The sequence below is a fragment of the Urocitellus parryii genome, unplaced genomic scaffold (assembly GCF_045843805.1).
Source record: "Urocitellus parryii isolate mUroPar1 unplaced genomic scaffold, mUroPar1.hap1 Scaffold_67, whole genome shotgun sequence".
Taxonomy (NCBI): domain Eukaryota; kingdom Metazoa; phylum Chordata; class Mammalia; order Rodentia; family Sciuridae; genus Urocitellus; species Urocitellus parryii.
The window spans coordinates 1,980,382-1,993,115 of NW_027554122.1; the positions used below are offsets into that span (position 1 = coordinate 1,980,382).

Here is a 12,734-nt window from a genome sequence, read left to right on the forward strand (position 1 = left end):
TTGGTGGAGAAGCGGCATGCATGGTAGCTTTGAGAAGCTGGAAGAGGGCCCACTGAGGTCGGGATTTGCCTGGTCTGAGATTGCCAGAAGATGAAATGACCGTGGTCTAGGGCTGGCTAGCAGCTGTAGAGGTCTTGGGAGACCTATGCAACCTTGCAACCTTGCACCCGCTGGTGGATCCTGCTGTCAGGAATAACGTGGCTGCATGTCATTTGACATCATAAGAGGATAGTGATCTGCCCTGGGACAGTCCCATCATGTTCTTTTCCTCAAAGCCAGTTTCTGTGACACTATTTCCTGGTTGTTGGTCTTAAAGTCTCCTCCTTTTGTAGAAGGCTTGGATAAGTCATGACTATGCTACAATTGATATTTATTAATGTAAATACTAAGCAAATCCCAGGACACCAGGAACTAGTGATTACCTAACCTGCCATGTAGTTCCGGCTCTAATGAGGCAGAACCTTCTTCCTTCCCTGGGTGGATAAAAGACCTGACCCTGGTGAAGCACCTGAGTGCAATAGAAGCCACAACTCACAAAGGCAGGGACACAGGGTCCTGCATAAGCAGGGAACAGTGATAGCCAGCCCCTGGGAAATCTGCTGACCTCTGCTTTCCTCTTGCTTCTGTCCTGTTAGGAGTCTAGGCCCAGGTGGAGCAGGAGTCGTAGGTGTGACTGCTTCTGCTGAATCCAAGAAGCTAAGGAAGCCTGGTGCTTTCTGAGAGCACAGATTTTGACTGGAGTCTCTATTGGGCAGCCCTCCAACCCTGGGTCACACTGTAGCTTGGGACTGACTCAGTCAGCACAGAAACAGTTCTGGAGCTCAGCAGTTCTGAAGCAACACCACCATAATGGCCAAAGGTAAAGATCTTCACCAAAAGGCAAGGGCTTGGAAAGGGGGCACCCTGAATTCTCTGCTGCACACATTGGCATTTTGACTTTCTCTTCAGCATTAGCCTCGGAAGTACCATCCAGGAGGTATGTTCAGGATCTCAACCACTTCGCGTGGGTTCTTCAGGACCAGATCCTCATGATAGTCCCAAGGAAGGAACGGATGGTTCCAAGTGAGTAGCCAAGGCCTGGTGCAGGCAGCCCCTTTGGCCAGTGCTGCTGTGGACAGCCTTGCATTTCAGTGTTGGTATGGTTTCTGGGTCTCCAGAGAGAAGGCCCCCTGTGGGCAATGATGGACAGAGGGTGGTCCTGGGGTTGTCTGGGACTACAGGAACGAGTCCAGGCAGGCTGAAGGGAGAGGGTGGAAGACCTTCTCTGTGAAACTGCAAAGAGTTAGACCAAAGAGTGGGATCTACCAGAAGGTTCGATTTTGAATCCACCAGAGGCTGACTTTTATAAGGGAAGGAATTCCTCAGGGACAAGGGGGTGGCGAGGAACAGGGTGGCCACTCTGTAAGAGCTGGTCAGGTGATTGCAGCCTCTGCTGCTTTCAATCTCTGCACAGAGAGGCCATCTGTGGAAGGGGCGACGGATTCACACTTCTTGCATTGATCCCAGTCACCGTCACCTTGATGCCATGCAGACACCTGGAGACCCTTGAGAAGGACAGAGGGAAACCCAAGTACCTAGGACTGTTGGAGCCCAATTGCTGCCTGTTTTGTAAAAAGGACGGGGAGCAACCAGTGTTGCAGCTTGAGGTAAGGCCAGCAAGCGAGGGTCTACCGTTGCCCGACAGGGAGAAGATGCCCACCTGTCTTTCAAGGTGCTCATTTGAAGGAACCTGTGATTTTAGAATCCTTCAGAAGACAGCTCGCTATTCTTATGCATGTTTATTTTTGGTTCTTTTGTGGTTGCCAAAGGTATTGTGAAAGGTATTGTGTATTGTGAAAGGATAAGAAATAAATGGTAGTGGTGTTTTGAATCCATTCGCTAAAATTACTCATTTTATTCTACAAAAGTGATTTAGCAGGGGGAGGGCTGAGCCTGGACGGGAGCTGATTGCATTCCATGCTTTTGTGATGACGTCAGGGTGTATCCTGGTGTTGCATGTGACTAAAAAGAATTTTTGGAAAACGATTTTGACAAGGAGAAAGGCTCTTAAAGCGGTTCCTGACTCCAACACACACACACACACACACACACACACACACACACACACACATTCTCTCTCTCTCTCTTTCTCTCTCTCTCTCTCACTGGGTAAAATCACCAAGGACATTTTTAGCCAACCTATCACAAAGGGCATGACTTGATTAAAAAACATTTTTTTTGAAATTGTTTGCCATTTTAAATAAACAAAGATAAGTCTCTAAAACAAATATTTCAATAATTGTGATTTTTCCCATTATTTAAAAAAAAGTACACCAGACACTCAATTCAATGATAAGATATGAGACAGTGGTTGTAAAGTTAGGGATGATTTTGTCCCCTGGCTTCTGGGAAGAGCTCAGAAACAGTGATGGCCAGGCCAGTCCCCGCGGTCTTCATGATCCTCATTCCCTGGTGTGAAACCAAGCTCTCCAGGCCTGCATTAGAGACTGGGGATGCAAATGTAGATGGGCAATGCAATTATAGAAATACCAATCTGCAAGGAACATGGGACAGTTCCAGAGGTGACATTTCTCCCGGGGCCCTCTTCTTACTCTTCAGGAAAGAAGCATAATAGATCTGTATGCCTTCCAGGAGCCTGTGAAGCCCTTTCTCTTCTATCACAGTGAGACTGGCAGGACCTCGACCTTCGAGTCTGTGGCCTTCCCTGGCTGGTTCATTGCCGTCTGCTCCAAAGGAGACTGTCCACTCTCTATGACCCAGGAACTGGGAAAAACCTACCTCACCGACTTTGAGTTGATTAGACAGAATTGAGGTCAGCCTGGGGCTTGGGTTGATTTCCCCAGTCTAGCTCTAAAGTGCTTCTGACACAAACATTGTCACACCAACCCCTTCAAGAAGGAGAGGTAGAGTTGCCACTACTGGGCCCAGTTTTCAAGGATGGAAATCAGGATGAAGGGAAGAGAGACAGTACAACCTCAGCCTGGGATAGGAAGAGAGAATCAAAGGTTGGGTTTTCCATCCAAAGATTTCTGGCTGCACCCCCCAATACATCCATGCAATGACCTAGGTTGCTTGGAAAATGACCAGGGGAAATCGAGGCCTTTGCCACAGCCATACAGCTGATACACCAAGAGAATACATAAAGTTCTTCTTAATGCACTTGCTAGTGATGCTCCAACCAAGAAATGAGGATGGAACTCTTTTGCCTTAAATTCCAGATCTCTGGATTCTCTGATACGTCGCTCTGTGGCATTGTTTCAAGACCTTTTGGATCCCTACAGGAAGAAGCAACTATGGAAGTTTCCACAAAGAGGAGAGATCAGAAGGAAGCAGAGCCCTCGTGGGCTTGGCTTCCCCTCCGTGAAGTCTGTATTCTGGTTTGGTGTGTGTAAAGTCCTCACCTGAAGTCTCATCGCTCCACCACACCAGGAGTTAAACTTGTGGAATAAAGTCTTTTCACGCAGGTGCTGTGTTGCAAGTGAGTGACGTTAATGGAGGAGCTGGTTGTGACATTGATTCCTTGCCTCACAGGGCACTTTAGCCGCTATGGTAGGCTCACACGAAGTCTCCTGTGGCAGTCTGGGACCAGCGAGATGGCTGGAGAGGGTGATAAGTTCATAAGCCGGCTTCTCCTGGGCCCCACACTGGGTGGCTTGGACAGCAGGCTCCACCCACAGAATCATACTCTATACCTCTGTGCATGGTGGGGTACACAGCCACCGGAAACTGCCCTATCTGCCCTGGCAAGGGTGTCTAGGAGCCTCCTGTGGGCTTTTCCTGTGAACTTACAAGCCACAAACAAATAGGGCTGTCCCTAATTGTGAGGTGTTTATTAGGATGAAGGCCTGTTCTTTCCCGTGTCTCTTTAAACACATAGTTTCTTCTTATAGAATATCACTTGAAACTTTATCCTTTGCAATAGGACAATTCTTCAAATCATCCGAATAGTCCCATGGTAATTTTTTTATCTTTATTTTTTTTAACTTTCTATCATGTTTTCACTTTTCCCCAAGCATTGGACATGGATGTGGGGATATTGGTGACCCCCGGGCCTGGCAGGCATCATCTCTTTTTGGCATTTGAACAGCCGTGTTGCTGTTGGAGATGACAGTTTTCTCGGCACAGAGCTCTCTGAGTTTTTATTTTCTTGGGATTCCTTCAGGAAGAGGGGCTAGTTCTCCCTGTGTGGATTTCCCTGGAGCTGTGGGGTGACCAGGACACTTAGGGGTATTGATTAGCTGGGTTAATAATTAATAATTAGCTGGGTTGATGGGCACATACTGAGATGCTCGTGGACCACCTGAGGCAGATGGTCTCCTAAAGACAGCTGTGCAGGAGCCGGGCCACCTTGGACGTCACCCGGAATTTTTCTAAAAGGAATTTGATTGCTTTAGGAATTTCTATTACTTACTCTTCTTCTTTTTTGTTTTCTTATAAATGCTTAGGACTCATGACCTTTCCTCCTAGTGCCCCCTGGGATACATGCTGTAATTTTTACATTGGAAAGAGCCCTTGACACGTGGTCACCTGCCTATGATTAGGTGTCAGAGCATCGTTACCTGAAGCTCACTGTAGTCCAGACAGTCTCCAGAACTTCATCATCTGCTGCACTAGAGCCTGATACTGTGGAAAAGCAGCTCCTTGTTTTCCTTCCCCTGGGCACCACCGTCTCCTCTCTGTTTCCACCAGTTTTCCTGACTTAGGCTCCTGTCTTGAAGGGGATCACGCGGTCCTTATTTGGCCGTCTGTGACTGGCCCATTTCACTTAGCACAATGTCTTCCAGGCTCATCCAGGCTGTCGCCAAGGCTAGGATTTCCTCTATGTTAAGAATTCATAAAATCCCAAGGCATGTGTATGCCACATTTTCTTTACCCACCCTCAACAGGCACTTAGGTTGTTCCATGATGTGGCTTTGTGCATCAGGCCACAGTGAACTTGAGAGTGAAGAATACACATCTTTAGAAGTTGGCAGGAGACTGGAAACAGGAAACTCCTAGGTGAAAACATAGGGGAAATCTGCACGACGAGGTTTCTTGGACTTGACCCCAAGGCAGGAAACCAACGCAAATATGGCCAAGTGAGACTCAGGTTGAAGGGAAAAGCTTCTGTATAGCAAAGCAGGGTCAGAGAGCCAAGGAAATGTATGGAGCAGGAGGAATACTTGAAAACCCTGGGTCTGGTAAGAGGCTCAGACCTCAAACCCACACAACTCAATAACTAAAGGCCAGTGTTAACTCGGTTTAGAAATGGGCAAACGCCTTGAACACACACACTTCTCCCAGGAAGACACAGAAGTGTCCAGCGGCCTTTGAAAAGCTTCCCAACATTTACTGATAACCAGGGAAACGCAGAGCCTTGGTGGGATGTGGTGGGGTGCAGCTTGCGCAGATTGGGCAGAGAAGCCGGGGTGCAGTCGCTGCAGGAAACAGCCTAGAGCTCCCAGAGGTTAGGGGGGGCAGCACTGTATGGTGGGAAGCCCCTCCTCTGGGCGTGCATGGTCCCTAACCAAGACCGGGACCTGAAGGGCTGTCCGTGCTCCTCTTACTATTACAACATGTGCTTTTACTGTGGTTCATCTCCACTGTGGTCTGTTTCCAGCCATTATGTGAAGTTCACATGCATTATTTCTAAATGTCCAAGTGGGTAGGGGTCATGCTTTAATACTATTAGTCTCTTATTGCCTATGGTCAGGTAGAATGGCCTGTATGATATTGATTTGGGGCTACTCATTATTATTTCCTTTGTGACTTCATGTATAAGTTTATAGATGCTCTATGAAAGCCTAAAAAATGAGTACCATGCTTTTTAGGTATGAAGTACATACATTTACACACATATGTAGACTTTTATTTATGTGTAATATAAACATGGTATAAAATTATGTTATACAGAATTATATATTTGTATATTATATGATAAGTACTTTAATATTAACAGATATATCATGCCTACTATTAAATATTGAATATTCATAAATGAATTTTGTTATTTTCTTTTTATATTTGAATTTCTGTTATCTTGTCTATTCAGTCTTTCAATTGCTGAGAAAGGGGTCTTAAATTATGCTACTATGATAGCATTTGTTTTGGTTTGTGTTTTGGAAACTGAATGTTAATTATGTTGGCCAGGCTGACCTTGAACTTCTGGGCTCCAGCCATCCTCCTGCCTCAGGGTCCTGAACACCTGTGATTATAGACATAGGCAACTCCACTTAGCTTATGACTATGTTTTTAGCCAGATTATCTTACTACTTTTCACAGTTTGTTTAAATTACTTTGGGCTCTAAATTGCTGGGTACGCCGTGTTTCCCACATGCCGTATCTTCTCTGGTTGTTTTCCTGAGTCTGCTATTGGCCGTCCGTGCACACCATCTTTTCATCATTTAAAGGTCACATCTGCCTTTTTGCATCTTAGCATCTCTGTAATCGTGAAGCATTTCACTAAAGTAGATGGCATCTTGCATACAGTGGGCTAGGTGACAGTCATGCCTTGGTTGACATGTGTGCAAGTACGTGTTTGGACCAATGTTCCCCTTTTGATATTTCATTCAATAAATCATCAAAAAGCCTTTTTTATTTTCTTTTTTGGTACTGAGGATTGAACTCAGGGGCACTTCACCACTGAGCCACATCCCCAGCCCTATTTTGTGTTTTATTTAGAGACAGGGTGTCACTGAGTTGCTTAGCACCATGCTTTTTCTGAGGCTGCCTCAGCCTCCCAAGCTGCTGGGATTATAGGTGTGCACCACCGTACCTGGCCAAAAAGCCTTTTTTTTTTTTAAGGAACACAATCCTGGTTATTGTTCACGAATCTTCCATTGACACCTCTTGAAGGTCCACAAAAGCAGCATGGTCAAAAATGTGGACAGGAGGCCAGCAGCCCCCAGCTTACTGTGGAGCACTGTGTGGGAACAAGGTGGACAGCCCACCACTAAGTGCTGTCCCCTGTGTCCTCATTGGCAATGAAGAGGCATCATGTGGAACAAACACTGACAACTTTGTATGTTTTCTGATACTCAAGTTTGACATACTCTACAGAACTGTATTTGGCACACAGAATACCCCCTAACAGTTCATTACTTTTAAGTAACTAGCTAAGTAGCCTTTTAATACAGAAGCACTGTGGTATTGCATAGAGATTTAGGGCACCTGGTGCTATTTGGGAATTCACTTGGATTTTGAATGGATTGGGAAAGTGTCATCAGTTTCTAATTTAATATAATGACATGATTGTTCTGTCATTTGCAGTCCATTTGCTACCCAAAACATGGTTTCCACAGAGAAGAACCTACTGGGGGGAAAAGGTGAGCCAGGGCCTCGTGGCTGCTGCCTCAGTGTCCAGGAGAGAGTGGGAAAGAGACATGATGGAGTGTGACAGAGGCGGGGGCCCGGGGTAGCAGGTCCTTGGGCTTTTTCTGCTGCGGGGATAATGAGCTGACATGCTGTGCTCCTTAACCACACCTGAAAGTTGTCTCCATTTTACAGAAGGGGACTCTGAGGCTCAGGGCTGTGAAAGGCTTGACAGATGCCATACAGCTGGAAGGTAGTGACATGGAATTCTGAACGCGCAGCTGCCGAATGGAGTCCCACAGTCCATACATCAAGGTGATGCTCAGAACTGCCTCCGTGTTGCCCCTCTGTTTCCAGCAGTGGGGAAGGACAGGGAGAGGAGCTGGGAGCTGGAGCTTTGGCCCTGGAGGAGAGGCATCCCTTTCTGCACTCCTGAAAGAGGCAGCCAAGTGCGTGTTCAGAGACCTGGGTGTCCGCCTGGTGGCCTGCCCTGGGACTTGTAGGGAGGGGTTGTGCTTACTGGAGCTCCTTTGCTCAGCCCCACGAGGGGTGTTCTCTGACCCCAGGGAGCTCACAATCTAGATGGGACGATTTCCAGGCGCCTGGCTTGGGAGAGTCCCGCGACGTGCTCCTGTCACTTGTTTTGTTCCTGCAGTGCTGGAGATTTCAGCAGCTCTGAGCTGTCTGGCCAGTGCTGCACCTGTCCTTGCCCCACCCACGGCCTCACCAGGAAGCAGCTCTCTAGAGAGAGGTACCTCCACGTGCTCCTCTGGCCAAAGACTGAACCGCCCCCCACCCCGCCCCTTCTAAGCTGGTCAGAGCACAGGGAGCTGGAAGAGAAGCCAGGTGTCCCCCAAAGTATACAGGTGAGATAGATATGGATTGTCACATCCTGCAACCTGGTGTTCACAGGAACAAGGAGGCCCGGTCCACACTGGCGTCCCCCAAGTCCTGCTCATGCTGGGAAGCTGCTGGCTGCCATCCCAAGCTCACTGCTATGCCCCTGGCCTGACCACAGACGGAGCATCTGGGCTGGAACCAAGAGACAGCTGCTCTCCTTGAGCCAAGCTGGTGGGACCTGCTCCCTGCACCTCACAGCAGTGCTGAGGCCGGGAAGGACTGGGGACACTGCATTTGGAGAGAAAGTGAAAACAGGAAGGCCATTCAGGGGGCCAGACTAACCCTGCACAGAGGGGACCAGCTGCCAAGTATCAGGAAGCAGTCCTTCTCCCAGGGACATGCCAGTTGTAAGAAGTCACAACACCTCCTTCGTGAAGGGACTACCACATTCTCACTGAGAGGATTTGTTCTTTAAAACTACAGACAAAATCAGAAATTCGACTGTCTGGATTATAATAGGAAGGATGAAGCATCTCATGCTAAAGTGATACGAATCCCTGTTACCAAGAAGCAGCCTCAATTTCCAGTCTGGGTGCAGAGGTTCAGATAAAAGTTTGCTGGATGTGACATTCCATGTCCATCTCACCTGTGCGCTTTTGGGGACCCAGACCCAGACCCACTTCCTGCTCCTGGCCTGACACAGACTCCTCTTCAACCAACACTCTTCCTTGATCCCATTAAAATGTAGAATACATAAGGGGAGAACAGTTCTTCTCTGCTGTTGGTGTTTCCTTCTGCTGTACATCTGACTTTCTTCTTCTCACTCTACCCAAGTGGAGGCATGTCCATACATCCTGGTGCACACCTGCTGTCCCAGCATAATTACTGAGGCCACCTTCCACTCTTGAAAGTGCCATGTAATATGGTAAATGATGTGCTCATGCTACTTATGAAAAATAGGGATTGGCCACTGGGAGACACCTGAAATGAAGAAAGTGTCCATTCCACCCTGCTCCCTTGTGATTGTCATTGTTGTGTGGCCATTGAGAGCCGGGAGTTGTCAAAGGAGCCATCCACTGGGATTTGAGGACAAGGCAGACACACAGAGAGGTGGGAGCCAGGTTTGGTTCTCCTCAGGTTTTGAATTTGATAATAAATTTGATGAGCCCAATGCCTATTCTGGAGGTGTGAGGAATGGAACTGAGAGGGAAGTGGGTGGGAGGAGGAGGAGCTGACCACCCCAAGCTTAGGTACATGTGGTGGAGTGCAATGGTGGGATACCCAAAGTGTAATGGCGGGGTGTACTACAGATGGCTGGAGGTCAAGGTGTGGAGACATTAGATCAAGAGGTCACTGCGGTGGGAAGCCATGGACTGCAGCTCCACGGGACATGGTGACCTTTGGGACAGCTCCAGAAGGAGGGAGAATCTCCAATGGACCTGAGACAGAGAGGACAGGTGGGAAGGGCATCACCCAATGTCAAGCCTTCCTGGGAGCCAAGAGATCAAAGCAGAGCCCGTGGACGTTGCTCCACAGGAGCTAACACCATCTCGGAGAGAACAGACTCCACGTAGATGATGTGCAAGGGACGAGGAGAGGCCAGGGCAGCTGTGATGTGCAGGGGGATGAGGAGAGGCCAGTGCAGCAGTGATGTGCAGGGGGATGAGGAGAGGCCAGGGCAGCTGTGATGTGCAGGTGGACATGGACAGAGCTCAGCACCACTGGTCACTGGGATTCGACCCAGCAGAAAAGTGAGGAGGTCTGAGACAGCTAGAGGTCATGTCCAGGGAGTAGTAAAGGAGGAAAGAGGGATAGAGGCCAAGGTTCAGTGCAAGGTCATCTGGGGCCTAAAGGGAAGCGAAGGCTTGAGGAGGGAGCTCGAGGTGCACTGGGAAGGGCCTCGGCACAGGGGCAGCCCAGGGGTCTCCCAGTGGCCAACTTCTCAGCCCTACTCACCACCTCTCAGTGTAGCCAGGACCCAGGCAGAGAGGCCCAATATGGAGTCCATGGGACACCGGCTAGGGTGGGTTACAGAACAAGAGGGTCCAGTGGGGCTGGACCACCACTGAGCTTCCGCCTGCTCTGTGAGCCGACTGACCAGGAGGGGCAGTCTTCAGCCGCATACAAGGCCCTTTGCTTAGGCCCGCCCCTTCTGGATCTCAGTGCACCTAACTGGCTGTCCACGTCTGAGGCCACCACCAAAGGTACCTCGGCAGTGTGGCTAGGTGGGAGTACATCGTGGGCTGGACTCTAGGCCACATTGCTCTTGGGGCACCTGGACTGGGTGTTGGTTGGTACTTTGTAACTAGAAGTATGGTCCAGGGACCAGCAGCGTGAAAACTGCCCAGTTGCTTGTTTGAAAGGCAAAGTCTTGGTCCCTGTCCCAGACCCAGGGAACCAGTCTGCAGTTTATCCAGAGCTGCAGGTGACTGGCATGTGCACTGAACAGTGGGAAGGACGGAGCTGGCACACTGAGGCCCAAGGCTGGCCATCACTGAACCGCCTCAGGCCTCACTCAGTACCCTCAGCCCCTGAAATAATCTCCATCAGAGTCCCCAGGTGCTGGGTGCTGTGGCGCTCACCTGTCATCCCAGCTGCTCAGGAGGCTGAGGTAGGAGGATGGCAGGTTCAAAGCCAGCCTCAGGAACTTAGTGAGGCCCTAAAAACTCAGTAAGATCCTGTCTCAAAACAAAATATAAAAAAGGACTGGAGATGTGGCTCAGTGGTTAACTGCCCCCAAGTTCAGTCCCCAGTACCCCTCCCCCCAAAAAAAAAGTCCCCCTGGTGATCCAGGTGGTCAAGCATGTTTGGGAGCCAATGATTTTTGACTGAACACTTTTTTTAATTAAAAAAACAACTTTATATTACAAAGAAACTTTGGGGTTATTATAGGAAAAATGTGGAAAGCTGTTAAAAAGTCACTCATAATCCTATAGGTCATAGACAAGTGTCATAAAAACACTAGCTGTCTTTATTAACACGTGTGCATCTCTGTATGTGTGTGGACGTGCTGTCATGTACGTATTATTCATAACCTGCGCGTTTCCAAGGTGTATTTGAAAATTTCACCTTCTAAACCTTCGTCGATGATGTCACCTTCAGTGTACACATACGTCTTCTTTACTGCAATTGCTGTAATTTTTTTGAACAATCGCCTGTTAGGTTCATTGAGAACACTTAGGCTTTTCCCATCTTCACCATATTATAAAAAGCGATGCAGTGTGCATCGTAATAACTGGACATTTGGGCAATCTGTCATTTTATTTAGACCAAGGAGAACTCATACCATCTCAGAGCTGTGGGATGACCCTAACGCCCGTGTCCAGCCGGCATCTGCCCCCTTACCCTGCTCTCCTTCACTCCCATCAACCCCCAAACTCTTGCCTCAAGGCCCAGGGATCCAAAGTGACCTGCCCAAGGGGACAGTGGCAGATCCAGGACCCAAGGACACCTTGGTTTTGGCCCTACTCTTCTTCAGCTCCCAGGCCATGGGGCTTGAGCTCACAGCCACAGCCGATCCCCTCGCCCGCCGCCCCAATGCCCGGGGTATCACCCTGCCCCTCTAGCCATGCTCCTTCTGGTGGCCCTCTGGGCTTCTTTCCTGTCTCATTTCCTGTGTTCTCACGTGTTTCTTCTCTCCTCCCTTCTCAGTTGGCTGGGCCCACATGGGGAGAGGGAGGAAGGCTGCTCAGGGACTCCACAGACGCCCCTGGCCAACTGCAGCCCTGGCCATTCTCACGGTTGGCTGCTTTCCATGCCTGAATTTGGGCTGGCCTTTCTGCAGGTGGTCATTTCCTGGTGGCACTCTGGGGTAGGATGAACCCCCCTGAGGAAGGAGCAGGGTCCTGTGAAGCTTTGCACCCGGGCTTTCACAGGGACAGTCTCTTTGCAGGAGCCTCTGACTCTGAGGGCTGACCCGTTTTCCACAGGGAGCACACCAGGACAGGGGGGTGGGGTCCTTTAAGGCCCCACAGAGCAACATGAGTCCCTGGGAAGGGTGTGCCTAGCCCTGCAGGAAGACCCTGCCTGGCCGGTGGCTGGAGAGGCCTCCTAGCCATGCTGCTCTTCCCTCTGCGATCCGGCTCTGGGACATGGAAGCCCTTGCTAGGTCAGGGGACAGGAATGTGGTGACCTCCAGGCTGGGAAGTGGGACAGGACCTGCTTCAGGTTCATCTCCAGCTGTGGGGCTCAGTCACACAGCCCCTCTCAGCCAGGAAGCATCCTGCTAAGTTATTTGGGGGAGCTGTCTTCAAGTTTCCCAGAGCTAGCACCAGAGATGGGCATAAGTGAGCGCATGCATGTGCGCACACACACATGTGCACACACACAGGCACACACCCCCTCTAGGCTCACAACCCTGCTGGCTCCTCCTGATCCCCAGTGAGGAAGACACAGAGCTCCTTGGAGCTGGATGGGCTGGGCTGGGGCGCTGCTGGATTCCAGCAGGCTGGTTAGAGCTAGGTGGCTTTTGCAGCCTGTTGCAGGTGACTCTGTGCCCCTGGGTGACTCTACACCCTGGATGCGTGTCCCTGCCTGCTGCCCCTACCTTTCTAACAGCCCCTCTCTCTCTCCCTCAGTGAGGACCAGACACCCTTGATTACAAG

At 49.7% G+C, this 12,734-nt stretch overlaps 1 protein-coding gene across 1 annotated transcript; it reads left to right on the forward strand.

Moving 5' to 3' along the window:
• Positions 1-849: 849 nt before the first annotated feature.
• On the forward strand, positions 850-2,811 carry LOC144252907 (interleukin-36 alpha-like). The gene is made up of 4 exons (XM_077794950.1): positions 850-859; positions 949-1,062; positions 1,507-1,646; positions 2,599-2,811. The coding sequence occupies exons 1-4, from the start codon at positions 850-852 to the stop codon at positions 2,809-2,811; spliced, it is 477 nt and encodes a 158-aa protein (XP_077651076.1).
• The last annotated feature ends 9,923 nt before the right edge of the window (positions 2,812-12,734 follow it).